Here is a 13377-nt window from a genome sequence, read left to right on the forward strand (position 1 = left end):
GCTCTGCCGGTGCCCCTCACCCCCGACCCCCAACCCCCTGGCTACCCAGCCCTGCCCCGCCCCCCCAGCTCTGCTGGTGCCTCTCACCCCCGACCCGCAGCCCCCTGCCAGCCCAGCCCTGCTTCCCCCAGCTCTGCTGGTGCCCCTCACCCCCGACCCACAGCCCCCTGGCTACCCAGAGCTTCTCCCTCCCCAGCTCTGCCAGTGCCCCTCACCCCCGACCCGCAGCCCCCTGGCTACCCAGGGCTCCTCCCTCTCCAGCTCTGCCGGTGCCCCTCACCCCCCACCCACAGCCACCTGGCTACCCAGGGCTCCTCCCTCCCAGCTCTGCCGGTGCCCCTCACCCCCCACCCGCAACCCCCTGGCTACCCAGCCCTGCCCCCACCCCCCAGCTCTGCTGGTGCCTCTCACCCCCGACCCGCAGCCCCCTGCCAGCCCAGCCCTGCTTCCCCCAGCTCTGCTGGTGCCCCTCACCCCCGACCCACAGCCCCCTGGCTACCCAGAGCTTCTCCCTCCCCAGCTCTGCCGGTGCCCCTCACCCCCGACCCGCAGCCCCCTGGCTACCCAGGGCTCCTCCCTCCCCAGCTCTGCCGGTGCCCCTCACCCCCCACCCACAGCCCCCTGGCTACCCAGGGCTCCTCCCTCTCCAGCTCTGCCGGTGCCCCTCACCCCCCACCCACAGCCACCTGGCTACCCAGGGCTCCTCCCTCCCAGCTCTGCCGGTGCCCCTCACTCCTGACCTGCAGCCCCCTGCCAGCCCAGCCCTGCTTCCCCTAGCTCTGCTGGTGCCTCTCACTCCTGACCCACAGCCCCCTGCCAGCCCAGCCCCAGGCTCCCCACCACCCAGCTCTGCCAGTGCCCCGACTCCTAGATCCAAATGCCCCAGAGCTGCAGGTTCACACTTGCTCTGACAGGTGCGTAGTGTGTAAAAACGCCCCCATACTCCCTCCCATCTCCTCAGTGGGGGGGAGGGGAGTGACCTGTCCGGATGTGACGGGGGGGGGCTCAAGGCCTTGCCTGTGGCCTTCTTGTGAAGCTGCTTGTTTGTGTCGCTTCCTCTACGTTTTTCTCTCGCTTTGTCTTGTTCTTTTCTTCGTTCCCTCCTTCCCTCCCTCTTGGTCAGACCCGCCCTGCCCAACCCTGGGTGCAGGAAGCACCGTCTCTCCCCTCCGGCCTTTCGCCAGCTGCCATGGCTGTTGCAGGGGGACCAGGTGCCCGGCGGGGCCCCTTTGCCCTGAGTGCAGCAGCTCGGCACTCGCTGGACAAGGCCCTACAGGGGCTGGAGAAGTTGCAGCGGCTGGTGGAGCAGCCGGGGCTGGGGCTGAGGAACAGCCCCCCCTGCCTGCTCCAGCTGCTGCCCCAGATGCGCCAGCACCTGCTGCTGATCCGGGGCCAGCCTGGGGCCAGCCTGAGCTGCCTCTGGGAGGCTGGCTACTTCCCTGTCTTCATCAACAACCTGCAGCGCAAGGTCAAGCAGGCCACCAAGCTCTTCAAGGGAGACCCGGCTGGAATTTTCCAGGAGGGGTCGGCCTCCAGGTACAGGCCCCAAGGGGGCACCGTGGGGCAAGGAGGCAGGGAGATATGGGAAGCCCAGGGCTGGGCTAGAAGGGACTGGAGGTCGGGAGTGAGGGGCACCGGCAGAGGTGTAGGGATGTGGGGAGCCCAGAGCTGGGCTAGCGGGGGGCTGCGGGTCAGGAGTGAGGGGCACTGGCAGAGGTGTAGGGATGTGGGGAGCCCAGGGCTGGGATAGCAGGGTGAGGGGAACTGGCAGACCTGAGGGAGGGACCCCAGAGCTGGGCTAGCGGGGTGCTGAGGGTTGGGAGTGAGGGGCACCTGCCCATAGAGAGAGGCTGTCCACGCCTGTTGGACTCTGGTGAAAGGGTGCAGCCCCGAGTTACTGAATAACCAGCTCCTATCGCAGCAGAAGGAGAAACAGAACCAACAACAGAAAACACCCAGATCCAGGGGCCTGGCTCCCCGCACTCCCAACGCCCATCCTCCCCATCCCAGCCTGGGTTCCCACCCCCCAAGGTCTGCTGGTGCCCCTCACTCCTGATCCGCAGCCCCCGCATCCCAGCCTGGGTTTCCCCCCAGCTCTGCTGGTGCCTCTCACTTCCGACCTCTCCCCAATGTACAAACTATCTTTCCTTCCCAGTGTCCGTTTCTGGGTGCCTGGAACTGACATTGTGGGATGGGGCAGGGGTCTGTCCATCTTCCCCCTGCAAGCCTGGGGTGGTTCAGTTCCAGCAGCGTCTTTGGGCCTCTTTGATGCTGCAGAGAAACTGCCCCCCTCCCCTTCCCGTCCTGCCGCACCCCAAGTGTTTCCTGTTGACTGTGGTGGGGGAGGGGAGAGTGGACCTCATTCTCCCCCCTGCTCCCATTTCTTCCCCCAGGCGGATGCTGACCAAGCTGTCCCTGATCTTCAGCCACATGCTGGGGGAGCTTCGAGCACTGATCCCCAACGGGCAGGACCAGGGGCACCAGTACCAGCCCAGCCAGCCTCCCGCCAAGGCCTTCTGGAGAGGGACATGGGGGGCACGGTGAGATCCCTGATACCTCTATTCCCCATCTACCCACCACTGTTCCCCTCCCAGATCCATGCTGAAACATGGACTCCCTGGTATCCTTGCCCCACTGTCCTCCTCCCCCCTGCTTGCCCCCCAGGTACCCCTTCACCTCTCCCACCTGGATACCCCCCTTCTTCCCCAGGGTCTCCCAACCTGCTACTTCCAATCCCCCATCAGCCCCATGGACTCATCCCCCTCACTGCCCCTTGCCCCCACAGGAGCCTGGTGTCATGGAGTGAGTTCCAGGCGGGGCTGCAGCGGGTTCACCCCATGGCGCCTGGCCCCATGGCGGCAGCCCTGAGAGCCACCATGGACCTGACCTGCAGCGACCACGTGTCCATCTTTGAGTTCGACATCTTCACTCGCCTCTTCCAGGTACAGGTGGGGGGGGCCAAGCTGTGGAGATGAGGGCTAGGAGGGGTAGTCATCACCCGCACACCTGCTGCCTCCATTCTTCCCCTCCCCAGCACATCCTCCCCTCATGGGCCCAGATTGCGGAGAGCGGGGGCAGCTGCTGTGGCCAATGCCCCTCCAGCTGGCTTCGCTCTAGTCTCTGCCCCCACCCACCTTCGAGCAGGGCCCAGGCGCTGGCCTTGATCCCCAGCAGGATGTGGCGTGTCTATCCCCGCTCAAGCTGAGCTGACCCGTGGGCGGGGGGGGTTTCCGGCTCAGCAGCAGCAGAGCTGCAACGGGTTGGGGGTGAGGGGAGAGACGCAGGGCAGATGGGATAGGGGAGTTGCCCCCTGGCAGCACAGAAAGGCAATGGGGGTCTCGAGGGTGTGTGTGTGCGCAAGACCTCAGCATCCAGCGCCACCCTTGTGCCCCTGCAGCCCTGGCCCACACTGCTGAAAAACTGGACGCACCTGGCAGTGATGCACCCGGGCTACGTGGCCTTCCTGACCTACAACGAAGTGAGGGCGCGGCTGCAAACCTACTCCAACAAGCCGGGCAGGTAGGGACCCCTGGGCAGGGGGAGTGGGGAGCGCCCCCTGCTGGTCCCTGCCCCACTCCCTGCAGCCCAGACCTGCTAGTGCCCATTGGGGCCAGGACTGATTGCCAGGGGAGAGCGACCCCCGCTGACCCCCTGCCCCACTCCCTGCAGCCCAGACCCCCTAGTGCCCATTGGGGCCAGCACTGATTGCCAGGGGACAGCACTCCCCCCACTGACCCCCTGCCCCATTCCCTGCAGCCCAGACCTCCTAGTGCCCATTGGGGCCAGGACTGACTGCCGGAGGAGAGCGCCCCCCGCTGACCCCCCCCCACTCCCTGCAGCCCAGACCCCCTAGTGCTGCTCTGGTGCCAGCACTGACTGCCGGGAGAGAGCACCCCCTGCTGGTCCCTGCCCCACTCCCTGCAGCCCAGACCCCCTAGTGCCCATTAGGGCCAGCACTGACTGCTGGGGGAGAGCGACTCTCGCTGACCCCCTGTACTACTCCCTGCAGCACAGACCCCCTAGCACCTATTGGGTCCTGTACTGATTGCCAGGGGACAGCCCCCCCCCGCTGACCCCCTGCCCCATTCCCTGCAGCCCAGACCCCCTAGTGCCCATTAGGGCCAGCACTGACTGCTGGGGGAGAGCGACTCTCGCTGACCCCCTGTACTACTCCCTGCAGCACAGACCCCCTAGCACCTATTGGGTCCTGTACTGATTGCCAGGGGACAGCCCCCCGCCCCCCGCTGACCCCCTGCCCCATTCCCTGCAGCCCAGACCCCCTAGTGCCCATTGGGGCCAGGACCGACTGCCAGGGGAGAGCGCCCCCTGCTGGCCCCCACCCCACTCCCTGCAGTCCAGACCCCCTAGTGCCCATTGGGGCCAGCACTGACTTCCAGGGGAGAGCGCCCCCTGCTGGCCCCCACTCCACTCTCTGCAGCCTCTACCCACTTGTGCCCCCCTGAGGCTTTGGGATCACCCCCTGTCACTGACCCAATTTTCCCCCCAGCTATGTGTTTCGGCTCAGCTGCACGCGGCTGGGGCAGTGGGCCATCGGCTACGTGAGCCAGGATGGGAGCATCCTGCAGACCATCCCCCAGGACAGACCCCTCTTCCAGGCTCTGATCGAGGGGCACAAGGAGGGCTTGTGAGTGGGGGTCTGGCAGGGAGTGGGGTGGTCGAGGGTGTGACAGAGTGAGGCACAGCTCAGGGCCCTGCTGGGCAGATCAGCGCAGGGACCTTGGGGGCAGAATCCAGTTATGTGCCCGGAGTCTGGTGTGGTCTGGAACTTGGGCCCGGGTCATTGTTTCTGCATCGGGCAGGATGGGTCTGGATTTGGTGGGTCAGTTCTGGCCGGGCTGAGTTGGGTTGGTTGGAGTTGGCTCTGGCCAAGGTTGGTTCTAGTCAGGGCCGTGTGGGTTTCATTCTGTGTTGGATGGGCTCAGGTTACTCGGATTTAAAGAGCATTGATTCCGACCCACTGGGTCCAGGTGTGGATCTGTGGGGGTTCTGGTCAGACCAGGCTGGTTCTGACAGTTTCCGCCCTCCCAGTTACCTGTATCCAGATGGGAAGAACGTGAATCCGGACCTGACAGAGCTGACAGAATCGACGGCTCAGAGCCGGATCGAGGTCTCACCGGTCAGTACCGGGGCTGCTTCACCCCAACCTTGCCCCCACCCCGAGCCCCCTGTCCTGGTGTCCTCCCAGCCCCCTGAGCCAAGCCCAGCCTCACCCTCCTTCTCCCCTAGGACCAAGCCCAGCTCTACTCCCAGATGGGATCCACCTTCCAGCTCTGTAAAATCTGTGCCGAGAACGACAAGGATGTTCGGCTCCAGCCATGTGGGCACCTGCTGTGCAGGGACTGCCTGAACGCCTGGCAGGTGAGTCTGACCTCTGACCCCTGACCCCTGCTGTGCAGGGACTGCCTGAACGCCTGGCAGGTGAGTCTGACCTCTGACCCCTGACCCCTGCTGTGCAGGGACTGCCTGAACGCCTGGCAGGTGAGTCTGACCTCTGACCCCTAACCCCTGCTGGGCAGGGACTGCCTGAACACCTGACAGGTGAATCTGACCTCTGACCCCTGACCCTGCAGTGTGGTGACTGCATGAGAATCAGGACGGTCAGCCTGACCTCTGACCCCTACCCCCACCGTATGACCTCTGACCCTGCTGTGCCTGAGCCCCCGGCTGGTTGCTGGGACCCCAGCCCCATTGCGGGGTGCCTGGGAGCCTGGCAGTTGTGAAAGCCAGCCAGGTCTGTGACCCCTGACCCCAGCCCCCCACCCTCTGCCCCTGACACCCCCGTCTCCTTCCAGCAAGTGCAGGCCCCGACCTGCCCCTTCTGCCGCCGGGAGATCCAGGGGCACGAGGAGATTCGCATCGACCCCGTCGGTGTGCAGGGGGCGGGGGCGGCTCCCGATGAGGATGACGACCACCTGGAGGATGTGGAGTCGGTGCTGCGGGAGCTGGCGGCCCTGAGGAAGGTGGGGGGCTGGGGATACCAGGGGGGTGAGAGGGGCAGCGGGAGGCAGGGGATGGGGGGAGGGAAGATGGGAGGCATGGAGCAGGGGTGGGGAGGGGGCAGAGAGACAGAAGGGGGATGTAGGGGGTGGAGGAAGAGCTGGAGCGACCCTCACTTCTGTCTCCAACCCACAGGCAGGGCATCCTGCATTCCCCCCCTGCCTGGACCCTGAGGTGCCTGGTCCTCCTGTTCCCCCCCGGCTGGATCTGCTCCAGCCCAGGGACCCGGACCCCACACCCCAGGTGAGCGACGCTGGCTGGGAGGCAACCGGAGTGAACGCACAAGGGCCATGGGCAAGCCAGTGCAACCGTGGGCAAGGGAATATGGATGAGTGTGTGAGAGTGAGTGTGCAAGGTGCCTCCCCTCTAGTGTAACCGTGTCCCCCTCTATCTCCAGGACCTCCCACTGCCCCCCTTGGGCCACCCCAGCAAGAACCCCAGTGACTGGATCCGGCATCGGCCACTGCCCCCCCACCCCAGGCCCCGGGGGGCCCCTGCCCCGCCCCTCTCCCAGGGGCCTGAGAAGCCCAGCTGACGGGGGGACAGGTGAGGGGGTTGACAGCACCGGAGACACAGTGAGTCATGGGGGGGGACAGATGGACATGGGAGGCAGAGGGATGGGGAAGGGGAAGAGGGTGGGACAGCCTCCTTTCTCCCTTCCTCGAAGCACAGCTCTATCTTCAAGCCCACTGACCCAGGTGACCAGAGAACCCAGGAGTCCGGGTAACTCCAGCTCAGCTCCCCGCACAGCACAGCCAGGGTGAGTCTGTCCTACTGCCCCGCAGGCCTCCCACCACTTGCTCCAGCCCACTGGTTCCCGCACTGACCCCCCTCACTGTCCAGCTGTCTGTCCCTGATGTGTGTGTGTCTCTCTCATTCTAGGTCACCTCCCCAGGACTCCCAAGCAGACCCTTGCACACCCCCCCAGGACCCACGGCCAGCGAGGGGGAGGGGTGACCCTGTACTGACCCTGGGGCCTCAACCCATGGCCCCCTATGGACGGCTGAGTCCCAGCCCCCAGTCAGCACCGCACAGAGACCCCCCAACCGATGACCCAGAGACCAGCCAGACCCCAGAAAGCCATGATGTTTGTGGGATCCGAGGCTAGGGGGATTCAGCGGCACCGGGGTGGGGGCTGGGGAGTTGTTTAACTGAGGGTGTCTGGACTCCTGTAACTCAAAAAGAAGCAATAAAACGGGTGAAAGGACGGGATGGCCCATCCATCTGTCCTCTCTGGGTCTGTCTGCCCCCCCAGCCCCCCTGTCTGCGCCACAGCCCTCCCCAGGAATATGGGGGGAAACGGCTGAGGTGTGATGCCAGATGCGGCCACCAGGTGTCACCAGCACCCCATGGCAGACCAGCTGCAGGGCGAGGGTCAGACAGACAGACCCTGCAGACCCCCGACCCCTCTCTGCCCTTTCAACCCTCCCCCTCCTTCCCCATGGCTCCCCCCCCACCAACCTCTGCCCCCAGCCCCCCATGTAGCCCCGTGCTACTGCCCCTCTACAGGAGGGGGTTAACCTTGGGGCTCCACATCTGGGGGTGGCCCTAGAACAGGGGGAGGGAAGGCAGGTGACGCCCCCTCCTTAGGGGGGAGCAGGGGCCATGCACAGCAGCTGGGGATAGGGGTATTGCTGTGCAAGGCAGGGGGCGTTGAGCAGCTGAGGAGGGGTGAAGGCGGGTGCAGCTGGGCCCATGGGGAGCTGGTCCCGTCTGAGCTCTCAGCCCTGCCCCCCAGCAGGGACCCACCTCCCTGGGATGTGAACCCATCTCAGTTCCAGGAACAGCTTGATCAATGAGGGAGGGGCCCCTGTGGGGCACAGATGGAGGATTCTGGGGTGCAGGTGGGAGATTTGGGGAGGCAGAAGTGGGGAGAACCCAACTGCTGGAGGATGGGTCCCTGCAGGGCTGGGGTGTGTGTGTGGCATGGGACCCTAGGGCCAGAGCTATGGGGCTAAGACCCTCACTTTTCTTCCCCCTCCCCCATGAGGGTTCACCCCCTTCCCAGGCTCAGCCCCTCTCTGACTTGCTTGGAGGGACTGGTCCATGCTCTGCCCCACCCCCGTTTCCCACAGCATACCCCTCAAGCCCCATTTATCAGTCAGCCCCCTCCCCAGCTCCCCCAGAGCAGCCTCAGCTGGGTCCCCCCATCCTACTCAGAGCAGCTGGGAGGAAGCTGCACCCTGAAAGGAACAACCCAGCCACTGCTGTTCCCCAATATATTTCTCTCTTCCCCCTGCAGCATCTCTCCATTCTGCTCTCCCTCCCCCCCTTCTCTTCCCCACTGGGAGCCCCAGATTTCATCAGCATTTATAGCTGCAGCCGCTCTCCATTTCCCCCACCTCACCCACACCCTGGCTGGGGAGAGCAGAGCCCATCCCCTTGTGCCCCCCTTAGGAGCTGTGAAGGAGCCTCAGGAGGAAGGGGGAGGTTTATGCAGGGAGCCCGGATGGCTCATCCAGAGCAAGCCTCCCCATTGCTATAAGCGGGGCAGGTGGGTCAGCAGGAGGCTGTTTCCCTAGGGTTGGCAGGAAGCAACTGGGCCAACCCATTGATTGTCGGGGAGGTAACGTTGGGGGTTGGGAGTGGTAAAGCAATGAGTGACCAAGCCTGGGCTCCCCTCCCACAGCTCTGGCCGGTGCCCCTCACTCCCGACCCACAGCCCTCCCCCTGCTCCAGTTTTGTGGGGCTGGTGCTTGATTGGGTTTATGAGCCTGTTAATGACTTTGCTCTGTTTGTTGCTGACGGCAGCCTCCTGGCAGCCCATTAAATCTACCTGGCTCATTAGCCAGCTCTGTGCCCACGTGCCCATACCCCCATCTCCCGCCGTTCCCACAGGTTGCTTTGGCTCTATGCCAGGGGGCTACAGTGTGGGGGTGTCTGTGCTGTATATTGGTGAGGGAGCCATGCAAGCTGGTGGGGCATGTGCCCTGTGCTGGGATTGGGGGGGAAATACTAGGTGGGTACCCTGTGGGGGTGGGGAGGGGATGCTGGGTGTCTCATGGACTTGTCAGCAGGGGCTGAAGGAGCTCGCCCCTAGCTGGGGGAGCAGGGTCAGGCCCTACCCATGTTTGCACTGACGCTGGCTCTGCCTGGTGAGCCCACACATTGGCCAAAGGGTCTTGCAGGTTACAAGTCGCGCTGTGTTTCAGAGTGGAGCCATGTTAGTCTGTAGCAGCAACAACAACAGGAGCCCTTGTGGCACCTTACAGACTAACACATTTATTTGGGCAGAAGCTTTCGTGGGCTAAAACCCACTTCATCAGATGCATGGAGTGAAAAATTCAGTAGGCAGGTATGAATACACAGCACATGAACAGATGGGCGTTGTCTTACCAAGTGGGGGGTCAGGGCTAACGAGGGTGGATGTGGCCCAATCCCAACAGCTGGCAAGGTGTGAGTATCAACAGAGTGGGAAAAGTCCCAGTAGGAGGCTGTGCCAGGGTCATGGCATGGTGTTATCCTGATTGTACAGCACAGAGCAGCAGACCTGTGCTTAGCCTGCCCGACTGTGGGGAAGGGGTCACCCTAGATCAATGGTCCCCAACTGTGGGGCACGCCCACCTAGGGGGTGTGGAGGAACATTCAAGGGGCACAGCAGGGCCAGGGCCAGCCTCCACAGGAGTCAGAGAAGGGGAGCCAACCAGCTGTGCTCAGGCCCCACCCCCTGCCAAGGCCTCAGCCCCCCAGCCCTGGCTCCTAGGGGAGCATGGGCAGATTACATTACAGGTAAGGGGCTGTTTGGGGACCACTGCCCTAGTCTGAGCCCCACTCACTAGTCAGGCAGGGATAGTGGCCTGGCTAAAGCTGTCTAGGTGCTGTTTGAGTTTCTCCTCGCTGGTGTCCCAAGGCCAGAGCTGGCTAGAGGCCATGGAGATCCGTTGTTTCTGGCTGGCGATTGCTAGAGGTGAGTCGCTGACACTGACCAGGCCTGGGGTCGGACAGGCAGGGCTTAGCCCTGGTGTGCGGCCAGCGCTGACACAAAGACCGATGCCCAGGTTGTGCTGGCAGTAAGGTTCCTGCCAGCCGGGGTGGGCGCTGAGCTGAAATCCCTGCAGATCTGGGATCAACGGTACACCCTCTGAACGTGGCATCGCAGAGGCCATGAGCACCCCGGCAGCAGGGAAATGCAGCAGAGGGAGTTGCAAACAGGTGGGTGAGGAGGTGCACAGTGACCAGAGACACTGCGTGATGCCTCCCGATTTCTGGGATCACAGGCACACCCTGTGAACACCCTCCTGACCTCTGGGTTTCTCCGCTAGCCAAGGACAGCAGTGGTGAGTGTGTGTGTGTGTGTGTGGGGGGGGGAGTGATGTGTTAAAGGGGCAAACGTTCATCAGCCTTGCCCACCACAAGGTGGGAAACTGAGGCACAGGACCCTGCCCAACACACTGCGGGACTGGGTTTGTGTAGTGACGCCTGCTTTTCACCCGCAGGTGTGGAGTTTTCCCTAACGCTGGGGTCCCGGCACTTTTGAATGGAAGTTCTTTGTTGTGCGTGTGAGGAAACGTGCGGCCGCAGCGCTGCCAGTGGGGTGCGTCCATGTCCTAGGTTCCTGGCTGGGGGCTTGAGCTGGGTCTGTGCTGGATGGATAAGAGGAGCCCTAGTTACTGACCTGGCCCCTGTTGCTGCCAACGGCGCGTGGCAGGAGGTTACTGAATTTTTATGGGGAATTCCCGCCCACTCTGGGCTTTGGGGTGCCTGTTCCTGCCTCCTCTGCAGGGCCCCCCTTCCAAGGCACAGGGGCTGTCCTGTCCCCTGTTCCTCCAGGTGGAGACTGGCTGGCACAGGCGACAATCCAGGCCCATTTGTGGCGGCTGCATCCGGAGCCACACATGAGGTCAAAGGGCAAATCACTGAGCCAGCACAAGGAAATGAGCAGCCTCTCCCCCCTCCTTCCACCCCCACTAAACAACTTCAGCCCACTCCCCTCCTGGGAGGGGGTGTTAAACCCAGGAGTCCTGGCTCTCAGCCCCCCCTGCTCTAACCCACTAGTCCCCACTCCCCTCCCAGAGCCAGGGAGAGAACCCAGGAATCCTGGCTCCCCGCCCCCCCCCCCCCGCTCTAACCACTAGACACCACTCCACTCCCAGAGCCAGGGAGAGAATCCAGGCGTTCTGGCTCCCAGCCCCCCTGCTCTATCCCAGCAGCCCCTACTTCCCTCCCAGGGCTGGGGCAAGAATCCAGGATTCCTGGCTTTAGGGTGACCAGACAGAAAATGTGAAAAATTGGGATGGGGGTGGGAGGGTAATAGGAGCCTATGTAAGAAAAAGACCCAAAAATCAGGACTGTCCCTACAAAATCCAGACATATGGTCACCCTACCTGCTTCCCAGCCCCTCCTGCTCTAATCCACCAGCCCCCCTCCCCTCCCAGAGGTGGGGAGAGAACCCAGGAGTCCTGGCTCTCAGGCCCCCACTCCCCTCTTGAAGATGGGCAGATAAAACAGAACCCAGGAGTCCTGATGCTCTTTTTCCAGTGCTGCTCCCCAGCTGTGCCGGCCACTCCAAGCCTGTTGTGCTGATGCGGCGCTAACCGGCAGCTAATGCTTTAATTTCCTTCTCTGCTGTGGGAGGATGCGGCTGGGTGAAGCCTCCTCTGCATTCCCCACATCCCCCTGCCTCCCAGCTAACCCATGACATTGGTGCCCCAAGGGGGCCGGGCTCGCAGGCTGGGCAGCAGCTGGGGGGCGGGGGGAACTGGGCTGCATCAGAAATAACCCAGGTTCTCAGGTGCCTGGCTCCAGCAGGATGCCTAGTGCCCTGCCCCATGCACTTCGCCCCCTGAGCTGTCGGACTAGGGGGTGACCACTCAGGAGCCCAGTTATCCACAGCCCAAGACCGGCTTCACAGACCTCCTGCCCCCGCCCTGGCCAAGATCGGGGCCCCCCGTCGCGCTGGGTGTTGCACAGCCCAGGGCCAGCGCCTTGCACAGAACGAGGGGGCAGGCGTGTGGGACAGAAACTAGATTGGCCCAGCTGCCCCCTCAGCAGTTGGCAACTCCCTCCCACTAGTTCCTTGGGCCCCCAGGACAGGTGAAGCTGGGTGTGCAGCTGGCATCAGCCAGCCCTGCCTCACTGACTTTTAGTGCCAGTCGCAGCAGGGGGACAACTGCCTGTGGGGAGGGGGACCTGGGCACAAAAAGGTCAGCCCTAGGGGCTGCAGCACAGATCAGACACACACATGCCAAGAGGGGCTGGGCCTAGTGGTTAGACCAGGGGAGGGGGTGTTGGGAGCCAGGACTCCTGGGTTCTATCCGGGCTCTGGGAGGGGAGTGGGGTCTAGTGGGTTAGAGCAGGGGAGCTGGGAGCCAGGACTCCTGGGTTCTCTCCCTGGTTGTACCAGTGGGGAGAAAGCCCAGCCCAGATGGTGCTGCCTGGTCCCTGCATGTAGCTGCTGAGGTTTCCGTAGGACAGGGGTGGGGGAGGAAATGCCTTTTCCAGCCCCTCTGCCAGGAAAATGGGGACTTGTGCAGGACAAAATCTCACAGGCGCCCCTTAGCCAACCTCCTTCCAGCACACACGCACGCAAGGTGGAAAGCCCCTGGCCCATGCCACACTCCCTGCCCAGATTAGCTGACTGGCTTTGGCCACAGCCCAACCTGCAGCCTTGTGTCCTCCTGGCCCAGGCATCTCTCAGCCCTCAGGGGCCCCACTGCACCAGGGTGGGGGGCTGCAAACCTGCCCAGCAGGGCTACAAGAAGGGGCCACGTCCCCCCTGCCTACAGCCATTGCCCCCCCCTTGGCTCATGCTAGCTGGTGCTGGTCTAAACGATGGCAGCAAGTTTACATGCGCCCTGCATCCATGCAGAGGTTAGCACAGGTTTGTAGTGGGGTGTGTATTGGCCTGTCCTTGCACCTGCCTCAGGCCATTCCCACTCCTCTGGCACCCCCCCCCCCAAGCCCACTCCCCTGATGCCCCCCTCATGCCGTTCCCACTCATTTCGTGCCAGTCTCACTCCCGCGTTGCTGGCCTCGCACCGTTCCCACATCCTGCGCACTGGTTTAAATGGCGTCGCTTTTCACCGGTTCTGCAACTGCAAACAACCCCCCAGCGCCCATGAGACCCAGAGCCTAAAATCCCCCCCAAATCTCCCCTCCTTGGGAAATCCCCCTCACTGGCCCAGGAGCAGCTTCCCAGCAGGAGCTAGGACAAGGGGGTGGGGACAGAGGCATCCTCTGTTTACACAACCCCCCAAGCACAGGGAGTTCAAAGGGGCCCAGCACCAGGCTGGTGGGGGTCGGGGGCAGGAAAGGAAGCACGGTACAGACAGGAGCCAGGTGGGGGGAGGCGTTACAATCTTTAATACCTAGCCTCAGTGTAAAGTGGGGGGGGGGGGAGCAGGCAACAGGCAGAACAAG

The 13377-nt window shown here is 63.5% G+C and overlaps 1 protein-coding gene across 4 annotated transcripts; it reads left to right on the forward strand.

The window, feature by feature from the left end:
• Positions 1–1089: 1089 nt before the first annotated feature.
• Positions 1090–7210, forward strand: CBLC (Cbl proto-oncogene C). 4 transcript variants are annotated; one of them, XM_030547898.1, is made up of 11 exons: positions 1090–1536; positions 2394–2540; positions 2786–2942; positions 3398–3519; positions 4508–4645; positions 5050–5137; positions 5248–5379; positions 5814–5981; positions 6158–6261; positions 6416–6593; positions 6901–7210. In XM_030547898.1, exons 1-11 carry the CDS (start codon positions 1190–1192, stop codon positions 6973–6975), a joined length of 1656 nt encoding a protein of 551 aa, XP_030403758.1. In that variant the 5' UTR covers positions 1090–1189; the 3' UTR covers positions 6976–7210. The 4 variants fall into 4 exon arrangements, with proteins under 4 accessions (XP_030403758.1, XP_030403759.1, XP_030403760.1 ...); XM_030547899.1 differs by having other exon boundaries at positions 6416–6564; XM_030547900.1 differs by having other exon boundaries at positions 6154–6261; positions 6901–6992.
• The last annotated feature ends 6167 nt before the right edge of the window (positions 7211–13377 follow it).

Source organism: Gopherus evgoodei, unplaced genomic scaffold, assembly GCF_007399415.2.
Source record: "Gopherus evgoodei ecotype Sinaloan lineage unplaced genomic scaffold, rGopEvg1_v1.p scaffold_76_arrow_ctg1, whole genome shotgun sequence".
NCBI lineage: Eukaryota > Metazoa > Chordata > Testudines > Testudinidae > Gopherus > Gopherus evgoodei.

Coding starts and splice junctions, on each gene's coding strand:
- CBLC (XM_030547898.1), top strand. CDS start 1,190: ATGGCTGTTGCAGGGGGACCAGGTGCCCGGCGGGGCCCCTTTGCCCTG. Junction 2,943..3,397: donor TCTTCACTCGCCTCTTCCAG/GTACAGGTGGGG, acceptor GTGCCCCTGCAG/CCCTGGCCCACACTGCTGAA. Junction 6,594..6,900: donor TTGACAGCACCGGAGACACA/GTGAGTCATGGG, acceptor CTCTCATTCTAG/GTCACCTCCCCAGGACTCCC.